General features: G+C 40.2%; 1 protein-coding gene across 3 annotated transcripts in view; it reads left to right on the forward strand.

Annotated features, from left to right (window-relative positions):
• The window catches only part of SUCLG2 (succinate-CoA ligase GDP-forming beta subunit), an 82,289-nt gene that overhangs the window by 67,599 nt on the left and 3,893 nt on the right, over nt 1–10,797 (forward strand). For 2 of the 3 annotated variants that reach the window (XM_031056383.1, XM_014306723.2), the window contains exon 9: nt 5,284–5,404. In XM_031056383.1, the coding sequence (XP_030912243.1) occupies nt 5,284–5,404 (121 nt within the window). The remainder of the gene's footprint in view (nt 1–5,283; nt 5,405–10,797) is intronic. The other variant, XM_031056384.1, reaches the window with a different exon arrangement.

A 10,797-nucleotide genomic window follows, 5' to 3' on the forward strand; every position in this document is an offset into this window, starting at 1 on the left:
GTTTTAAAGGCCATTGTCTTTATTCTCAAGTATACTTCAGAATGGTACTTCATGGTCTCAACCTTTTATTTTCCTTCTCTTTATTCTTTTCCCTTATTATCATAAATAAGGATTATATGAGGGGCTGGTTGTGCTTCCTATCAGTGAAAGAACATTAATTAGCTCTGCATTAACCTGGGGGGATGTGGCTTTTGGGCAGGACCTGACTGAGGCCTGGCCAGGTGGGAGCACAGACACAGCAAGCAGGAAATGGTTTGCAGCTTCCTAAATTCACCTCAAGTTGATCCCAGACCAAGGGATGATGGATTATTGTGATGGATGCAATTGTGCCAGGGCTCAGGGGGGCAGAGTGTGTGTCTTCCTTCCCAAAACAGGCTTGGTGTGGGACTTCTCCCTGAAGTTCATTGAGATGGAGGTTCCTGCCGTGATATTTTGGAATTTGAAGGAGGCTGTGTGCATGGAATTGGAATATTTCTGTTCCCAAAACATGCACTACTTGGAGCTGGGCAAAGGAATGAAGGAGAGTCTCTGGGGACTGTTTCCACTGTGGTACTCTGATGTGCAATTTGCCACTCATCGTTTCATCTCATTCCATTAATGAGCTCTGATCCCTTAATTTTTATTTTTGTGTCAGTGCTACAGAGAATTAAGACAAAATCCCGCAGCAGGGATGTTCCTGGTGGTCCATTCGGGGGGGTATCTTTGGTATTGGAGAGCACCAGAGCTCTGTCTGCTCCAGACCCCTCCTGGCCTGCCTGGTTTTCATACCCCAAGGAAGGGCCACACTCTGGAATCTGCTCAGGTGGCAGAGGATTGTTGCTGAATTGTTTTCAAACCAGCAGAAGCCAATAAATTCCTGTCCTGTTCTAGATCCTGGATTTGCTGTAAGCAGGAAGCACTGAAAACTGTAGGTGGCTGTTTCAGCACACCAGAAACTGGATCTACAAAGCTTTGACTTTGCAAAAATGTTGAATTTGGGACTCTGAGCATGGCACTAAAGGAGATGCATTTCAAAAAGGCTTCCCCCAGTGCCAGCCAGGCACTGCCTTCTCACTTGCCATCCAAGAATGGGGCTCCACATACAACAGTGGGATGTGGCAGAACCAGGTGTTTGCTCTCAGTGAGATTTGCATTGCTCAGGAACCTCTTGAGTACAGACCAAAAATTAGCTTTGGCCAAAATCCCTAATCTGCTTTTCCTACCTAGCAGTTGGGGTGCCCAAGACAAAAAAATCTGAATTGTGTTTTGGAGGTTCATCAGAATTCCTTTCCTGCCAGGGCAACAGGGTGCATTGCCAGTGAATTATAAACTTGACCTGATTTAGAATAGTGCAAGACATTCAAAATTGCATTGTGTCAGTGTTTCTTCACCTGACTGCAAGCTTTCCTGCTTTGCTGTTTGTTGATTCAACCTCTTTAAACTTCTCACTTCCAGACTTTCAAAGTTCCATCCCAAAGAGGCACAGTGATATTCTGCATAATTGTTATAAAGTTAAATCATATCGTTTGGCTTTAAGTAGAAAAAATAACCCTGCTCTCCTCTCCGAAGAGATTTTTATATCCCTTTTCCACATTGAATTGCACTGTCCTCTAGTGGGTGTTTTAAGCAAATGTTTTTGTGTTTGTAAATCTTTCACACTGCGCAGATACAGAAAGCTTAATCTTTATTTTCAAAAGAACCATAAATGTTCTCTGATATAAAAAGATAGAGGATTAGAGTAATATTTCAAAACCAAATAAGAAAAAGTTACATTTGACCTGTGGTCGAAGCTGTAATAATACAGAGATACATAGAAATGTTTGCATCTGATTTATCTGTTGGAGCAGAAGGATAAAGAGTGAAAACACAACTGTGGGCATTTTATTACTTTGTATTGAGAATTGAATATAATCTGCTTCTTTCACATTGAAGCAAGTTTACACTATGGTACACTATGAATGAATGAATATTAAACACCAGTGGACTAGTAGGAGGGATTAAATGCACTACATTAGGCTCAAAGTGAAGAACTATGTATCCCATTTTACCAGTGGTTTGGGTTTTTCTTAATGTTGCTATTTACCTCTTAAAAGGCAATGCCCTTCTTTTAACTGGGGTTTCCTGGGATTTGAGGTGTAAAACACCTCTGAAAATCAGAATGGGAATATGAATGTTTTACATGACAGTGATTGTCAGGCTTCTGGATTTGCAGTACTGGATGCCTGGCTCCAGCTGTAGGTGACAGCACCTTTACTGTCCCTCCCTGGACTGGGGATACATCTGGATCTTCATTGCTTGTGTCCCAGCACCCAGCAGTGTGAGCATCCCCCAGTCTGGGACATGTTGAGTGATCTGATATCATCCTTCCACTGGTGTTTGTTCTGTTGAGGGATGAGGGAAGAAACAAATGCCTGGCAGTGAGTTTGTTTCCTTAGCAGTGTTGCTGGAATAGAAAAAACATGTATAAGGCATACTGGTAGATAAAAATGGTTATTAGAGTAATGATGCTGTTTAGTAACCTGTCTTGCATGCAGGCAGTTTGCCCTCTCCTTGGTATGTCTAATAGTCCACAGGCATTAGATGCTGAGCATGTGGGTATATAATGGTTCTGATATGCTACAGGTTTATTTTTCTCACAGATTTAAGTAATTCATAGACAGTGCATTCTCTGTGCACATGAAACACTGAAAACCCCTTCATCCATCCACTGTGTCTGAATGCTAAAGTTCTTTCAGCTGGAAATGCAGGATCTAGTCAGGCTACAGAAGCATATATAAACAATGTTCACAGATTTCAGCAGAGTTAAAATGAATCTCAGCATCATTGGAACTGATCTTCTGGCTTATTTGGAAGATTAGGATAAAACCCAAGATCGAATTCCCTACCTGATTCAGTTTCTTATTGATTGAATCCTTTTAGACTCCTCTCTAATTTAACAGTGTATTTTTATTAAAGCCAAGCACACAAACATCAATTATCCAAGCTGCATCTAATTTCCTTCATTTTTTTTTTCCTCTTGCTGCCAATGGATTAGAAGACATGATTAGAATTCAGCTTGAAAGCTGAAAAGCAGATCCCTAAATGAAAAAGTCTGTGCTAGGAATTAAAATATCTGTAGTGGGCATAAAATCCTCCTCCTTATCTCCACTAATGTAAACACACTTGGGTAAGTTGATCTGTCACATGTCTGCTGCAATGTCCCTGAGTTAGGAGGATGTATTAGGAAGGGTGGAGTGCTGTCTGTGGCGTGTCCCTCTGTTAGAATCCATCACCAGGGTGCTTTAACACCAGAGTGTTTTGCATAGAGACATCTCTGCCATAAGGGTTAATGGGATAAGAGTTGGAAGGGCTCTGTTTTTCCTCTTAGATTTTACTTGCTGACACCAGGAATGTTTGTGTGCTCACAAGCAGCGGGAACAAGGCAGAGAAGGGACCTTCTATGGTTTTAGTCTTTGTAGCTTCTGCAGAGTAAAGGATTTTGTAGCACAAAGGTGAAATAAAAAACTGCAATGGCGTCACCAACTGAAAATCCAGAAAACCCTTCACTGGTAAATGCATGCATTTAATGTGAGTATAAGGAAGAGTTATAGAATCAATTAAATTGTATGTTCTTGTTTGAATGGGTTATAAATTTCCTTCTGGTGCCTCTGTGTCACTGTTTTTTTAAGATTTTCTAAGCCTTCTGATGTTGACATTCTTCTAGTGAGCTTTCTCACACACTTTCTGTAAATAACTCATCGTTTGGCATTCCTTTATGGAGGAGGGGGGAGTTGATAGACTGTTGGTTTGACCAGTGTCATTGGAGAGGTGGCACTGTCACCCTCCAATCTGCTGTCACTTTTGGAAAACTATAAATATTAGAGTCAGAAATTAAAGTTCCCTTTTTTCCTTCACCTTGAGAACGGTGTTGTGCTTCTGTTCTTTCATGTCCTATAGTGACACCTGTGCTTTGCCTGGGATCAGAAAGCCATACCATGGGCCATACACAGGCTCCATGAACTCAAAATGCACTGGAAATTCTTTGAGCAACATGGTCTAGGGGATGGTGTCCCTGTCTTATGGGAAGTAAAGCATCTCTTGGGATGTTGTGTTTTCCTGTTGCACTGTGGATGGCAGTCTTACTACCAGCGCTGAGCTGTGTGTGAGTGCACATCACAGGAGAGAATTGTCACATTTTGTCTGTGGAGAGGTGTAAAACCTGATTGTGCAGAGCTATAAACGTGGGTGGCCTCAGGGAGTTTTCCTGGTGCTGGTATGAGCCTGGCTGGCTGGAGCTGGGCAGGGTGTATCTCCTCCTGCGGTGCAGTGAGCTGAGATAATTGCAGCTGACATCCTGCACCAGTGCAATGCAGTGATATTTCATTCCTTCACACCTAATCCCTTCTTTATCCTCTCAGGTTTTGAGTCAACACAGTTCTGGCAAAGCTCATTTGTGACACCCAGTGAAGCTTCTTGTGGAGCACCCCAAGTGTTGTGGGTTAGCCCCAGGGTGGATGAGGAGCAGCAGGGCTGCATCCCCGGGGTGTCCTCAAGGTGATAAGGCATGCTTGGGAGCCTGCAATATGGGCTTGGGTTCATGTTCTGCTGCCTTACCAAGTGGAAAGAAATCATATTATTATCTTTTGTGTATTAATGTCTTGTATGTTGTAAAGGGCAATTTAATTGTGAATCGGGTGGAGAAATTGCAGTTTCCAGAAACTGATGAATAGCAGTTTTTTGAGGTTATCAGTTAACCTGTTGTAATGAATGCTCTTCATTACATGCCTCTCCTTGTTAATTAGAAGGGATTTTTACTCCTCTTTATCAAGTCAGGGCAAGTTTATTACCTTTTCCTCTGTCGTGCTTGTGATAAAGTGAAGATCCAGATTGTTTTGTGAAGTGTCCACATGAATATTTCATTGCATGTACATCACACATTCATGCCCCGTGTTTTCTGAGCTCCAACCTCTGATGATTGTTCAATACATTTCAAAAATAATCAAACTATAGCTTGTATAAGGTCTTTTTATTTATATTTATAGGTAGAAAGTCCCTTTTTTTGTGTAAATACTTTAATTATGGCATTAATTACCATGCCAGTTTAGACCAAGACAATTAATCACTGCTGTACACTGGAGCAATAATAGACTCAGACTCAAGTTCTCTGAGTGCAGAGGTGAAGCTTGCACCTTCCATAAATCAGAATCTGCCTGACAGAGAGGAATTGCTATCCTGGTTTGGATCTTTTACCTGTGTGTATTTAAAAAACAAAGTCAAAACATAAACATGCCTCCACTCAATTCCTCCTTGGTTTCTTTCCTACAGGTTGAAGCAATCCTTGTGAACATATTTGGTGGGATTGTGAACTGTGCCATCATAGCCAATGGTATCACCAAAGCCTGCCAAGAGCTCGAGCTGAAAGTACCTCTGGTGGTCAGACTGGAAGGTGAGTGCTGCTGCATTCAGACAAAATCATCCCTCAGGTTCTCAGTAATTCGCTCAGAATTTCTTCTTCTCCTAAACATATTACTCCTATACAATAAGAATATGTTCAATTCTTCAGCCATAGCACAACCTGAAGTCAATAAACTCATATTTCTGCATTTATGGACCCTGATGTTACTGGAAGCAATGAAAGTTTGCAATGGAAGTGCTATGAGTTTGCCTGTAAGATTTGCAATGCAAATAGGAATTATTTTGATGCAAGTTTATGTTTACTGGGAGGTATTTCTTTTTTTTTTTTTTCTTTTTTTTTTTTTACTGAATGCAATTCCATTATTGCTAAACCTGCAGCAAAATATCATTTTTTTTTAATTTACACCAGTGTCAATTAAAAGAAAGATGTTAGAAACAGTATTTTTGAGAGAGAAATTACTGTAATGTGTTCCTCTGCCCAAACCCCAATCCAGCTAAAATCCAATAAAAACCAGAAGATTTGGTAATGGTAAGGAATATTTTTTTCTTTAGTGCATCCAGCATTGTTTCACAAGAAACAAAAAAGCCACAGAGGGGGGAGGACAAGCACTCTTTGGCAGTTACAGACTTAAATGGCAGTGGGTGTGGGGTTCTGCCTGTAATTTCTGAGAAGTGCCCTGAAGGAGGGAGAGTCTTCTACCACTGAGTGAAAAGTGCCTTGATTGCAATCAGCACACAGCCCTGGTAAGCTGAAAATATTTCATTCTGGCCAAGTAGGTTTGGAAAACAGAGGGATTTCTGGGTGGGTTTTAAGGACTCTTACTCAAAACCATCCATATTCATGTTTGTGTGTGTGTAAAGAGCATAAAATGTCCTGTCACTGTGCAGTGGTGATGAAAGGAGGCAATGCATCCCTTTATGGACATGAGGTGCAATGCTGAGGTGTTTTCATTGTGATAGAAGGGAGAGGAAAACATGTTTTGAGTACATCAGGCTTTTTACTTTCCAAAAATTGCCCTCCCCAGGATTCCTGAGGATGCAGAGTGCCCAGGGAGCCCTTTGCTTAGGGGGATGCTCCTTTTGTGTTTCAGGAGAAAGCAGAGCCTTCCCCTCCCTCATTCTCATGCTGCACTGCACGTGCTGGCATGGCTTCTGCTGGAAGTTTAAATACCCTAAAATGGATTTTAGAGGCAAATTGTGAAAATTTTCTTTGGATGGTGTAGCACCAGTCAACACCTTTAGAGACTGAGTAAAAAGTTTAATATGGATGAAGGAGACTGATGGATGTTGCTTAGAAGCAGAGAAGTTTCATTATATAAAATCTCATTGTTTATCAGCTCTAGGCAATGCTGTTTCACTTTTTGTCATAGCAAAAAAAACTTTTCCTGTCTTTCACAGCTGGGAAAAAGTTTATCTGTCAGATCTGTGAGACTTCTCAGCTGTTGTAAGTGCTGCTTTTTAAGTGAAGATATTGCAAAAGCCATTAGTTTTTCCTGTGAACAAGATGTTTCTGTTGTGATATTTGAAACTGTTATAAAAGAAACATGAAGAGCAACTTGGTCATTTTAAACTGCAGTCTGCTGGGTCTGCCACTGTGTTTGCTTGGCCTTTCTCCTGTAATTTTGGTAATTCCATGATTGTACAGAGGAGTGAAAGCCCTGCAGAGGTGCCTGTTCCTCTTGTGCCTGTGACCTTTGTGTCATTTGCTGCTCCACCCACAGAGATCAAAACTGAATCTTCAGAGCGTCAAACACAGACTCAAATGCAAACATCTTTGGGTTACCATCTTCCCAGGACTGCCCACTCTTCACTAGAGCTCTGATAATGGCTCTCCTAGGCTGGTTGCTGACTCTGGAAATGGCAGTACCACATTTTCTTTAGGACACTCTCTCCCAGAATAATACAGCAATCTCCCACTTTTGCATAATCTTCATCTCTTTTTTTTTTAAATTCTTCCTCACATTCCTCATGTTCATCCTAAACAAAGAGCTGTGATGTTTAGAACCTCCAGATGTTGTATTTTGGAACTGTTAGCAAGTCACTGCTGTTTTCTCTGCCTCCTTAATCACTTAACCAAGCAATACATGTGTGTTTGGTCCTTTAAATCTTTCCTCAGAAATCAATCCCTCTGGATCCCTTACCATCCTCATCGTTCTTTGAACTCACACCAGGTTATTTAAACTTATAAGGATTTTGAATTAATAATGAGCACTGTAGAAGTAATAAGACTACCCAAGACTTTTTAAAACATCACTGATTACATTTTAGAGTTCAAAAGGAGAAAAAGGAGCAAGCACTCTTTTGGGTTTCCATTTTGAACATTTTCCCAGCAGAAGGTTTGTGATTATTCCCATAAATCTAACAGATTTGTGACCTGCACTTTAAAGTCTCTTTGCCCACATGCACTGTACTACAAGTGTCTTGATGACTAGAGTTTTAATCAGTCAAATCTGTCTTGATTTAGTAGGATTCTGTGGACAAATCTTTGTTCTCAGCTGTATAATAATTACAAGCCGTTTTACCAGTGGATAAAGAAAGGATTACTCTCCTCTTTGAAAATGGTAACTTTATAATTACATATGTTTGCTTGCCTTATCAGTAAAGAACTCACCAGCTGAGACACAGGATTATTGTTTAAAAAGCTCATGGACAAATGGAGAATCCAAATATTCCAGATTTCATCTTCTACAGATAGAAAAGTAACTGCTGCTGGGTTTATGCAGGATTTTTTCCCTTTAAAATGTAATACTCTTCACTTAAGTTTTGTGAAAACTGACTAGGAGTGCTGAAGGGAAGCCAAGCCTTGCTTCTCATTTATGTAGCTCAGAGCTTAGATGAAAAGAGGGAAGAATAAAAAAGAATAGTGAATTAGATATCTGCTTCCTATGCTGGAAATTTTACATCCTCTCTTTCAGAAAATGAATTCTCTCCTTCTCTGGTCATAGGGCAAGAAGGACTGGGAGGAATCATAACTACTTAATATGTTGAAATTCAGATAGATACAAGTTGCTTTTTATTCACATGTCTGAATGCAATTTTTTTTAAATTTTCCTTCCATGTGATCAGTAACCTTGTGTGTTCTTCAGAATCTGAAATATTCTAGTATCTTCAGAAATCTTTTACACACAAGTGAAAATTTGCTCCAGCTTGTGTGTCTTGTTTGCAGGTATAGTTTAGTATGTGTGCCTGATTTTTTTGATTTTTAGTATCCCAAATTGGCTGTCAAGAGAGAAGAATGGGATATTGCAAAGTCACACTTAGAGCTTCATTCAGATCAGCCTGTGCAGACATCTTGGGTTTAAACATTCAGCACAAATTTAAATCTGCCCTTGCCTGTTAGGATGTAAACATGAGGCAGAAGGAGAGATTAAAATATTCTTTGGGGAAGGTTTAAGGTAGGAAAGGGCAAATGGAGTGGATATAATAGAGTTTAATTGTCTTTTACAGATAGGCAGTGGATGCTGGTTTTTTCTTGACTGCAGAGCCAACAGGTGTGAGATGTGTGAGCCACCAAAACTTTGTATGTTCCCTACCTAAAGGTCACTAATTAGAGCTTGGCACCAGCCAAACCTCAAATCAAATGTTATTGAAGAAGGTTAACTAGTGATGAACTTCAGACCTGATTGTCCAATACCTGTCTTTGGGACCTGAGAGGTCCCAAGTTTCCAGGCTGGGAGAAGACAGGAGTGCATTCATTGCCTGGATCCCTGCTGGGGGAGATCCCTGTGGCTCAGTGCCCTCAGCAGTGCAGCATGGCCAAGCTGGACCCCTGCTAGGGATCCTGTACCATGGGCACAACCTGCTTATGTCACTAATAATAATTGACATTCTGCATATTGTGACTTTTTTTGTCATAGCAGAATGTTTTGGGTCAATCAGAGTATTTTTTGTGTTATTCATCTATTTGCTAGCACATAGCAATGTATGTAACTGTGCTCATGTCATTAATAATAATTGATATTCTGTATATTGTGACTTTTTTTGTCATAGCAGAATGTTTTGGGTCAATCAGAGTATTTTTTGTATTATTCATCTATTTGCTAGCACATAGCAAATGTATATAACTGTGTCTTATCCCTTATAGCTTATTTACCTGAAAAGCCAGAAATGGCACTGCAGAATCCTGCATCCTCTCTAAGCATCAGCATTAAGCAGTGACCATTTAGCCTGTTCTGATGGGTTTATGGCAGGCCAAGTGAGTAAGGGAACATAATCTAAATCCTGCATGTGGTTGTGTTTTATTGGTTTGATTTTCATTCAGCCTCTCCCAGGGAGTGCTGGTGTAACCTCACCACTGGTAGAGACATGCTTAGACAGAACATTTATTATTAGGATTTTTTTTTTGGTAATGAGTTGAGTACATTTGCTTTGCTGCTGGTAGCAGAGATTTCAGACCCACAGAAGTGGGAATGTGAGATTGCATTGACACAGACTGAGGTTGTTCCAGAAGCCAGGTTTCCAGCAGGGGGATGTTTAGATTACAAAGCCTGAAGGTGCATGCCGATAAAATTACATCTTTCCAGGTTTGCTGGGGAGTGTTGTTGACAGTAATATATGTCAGAAGACAAAAACTTCTGATTAGAAAGCCATTCTCTTCATAGAATCCAGTTTAAAAAAACACCAAAACAAACACACACACAAAATCCCCAAACAATAAACCCCAGCAACAGCAAAAGCCCCACAGCCTCCAGCCCTGTGAATTTTCTCAGTTGGCTGCAGGGCAGGGGAAGGGCAGATTATTCTGATATCCCTGGGTATGGAATTCTGTTCACAGTTCTCTGACACCATCCAGTGGCAGGAGGTTAATGCTGGAATAGTGGGATTCTTTATTTGTTTATTTTAACATCTGTTGCAACAAGATGGTGTTCTTTGTAGATTCCTAAGTGTTTCCAGTGTTTTTGGAATGTTTAATTTTAAATCTTTTACTTCTGCTTTTAGCAGGCTCATTATAATTTCCATATTCTCCACATAGCTAAAATACTTAATCACAATGAGATAAAAGGCTACCACAAAAAAAAAAAAAATTATAGCAAAGGAAATGCTTGCTAAAAAGTGTGGTTAGTTGTATGGCCTGCCTATAAAAGTGTTTTATTTAAGAAATACAAAATGTACTCATACAGTTTTGACTGCAGTGAGATTTTTTTTTTCAGCTTTCATCATTTCATTTCCCTGCATAAACTCCCCCTCCCTTCTCAGGGGCCTGTGTTTTGTATTGATTTTGTAATGCATGTTAGACAAGTGCTGTGGAGAGCAATCAATGCAGTGCAGAACAGATCCAATGTATTGTTCCCTCTCTGACCCGTTAGTAAATTAATATTGGCCACTTAGTGAAGAACAAAAGTTTAGTTTTAAATACATGGTTATCACAAAAACCACAATATTTTTTTTCTGTGTGGGAAAATTTCCAAGAAAATTTCACTCTTT

This window comes from Geospiza fortis, unplaced genomic scaffold (genome assembly GCF_000277835.1).
Source record: "Geospiza fortis unplaced genomic scaffold, GeoFor_1.0 scaffold70, whole genome shotgun sequence".
Classification (NCBI taxonomy): Eukaryota; Metazoa; Chordata; class Aves; order Passeriformes; family Thraupidae; genus Geospiza; species Geospiza fortis.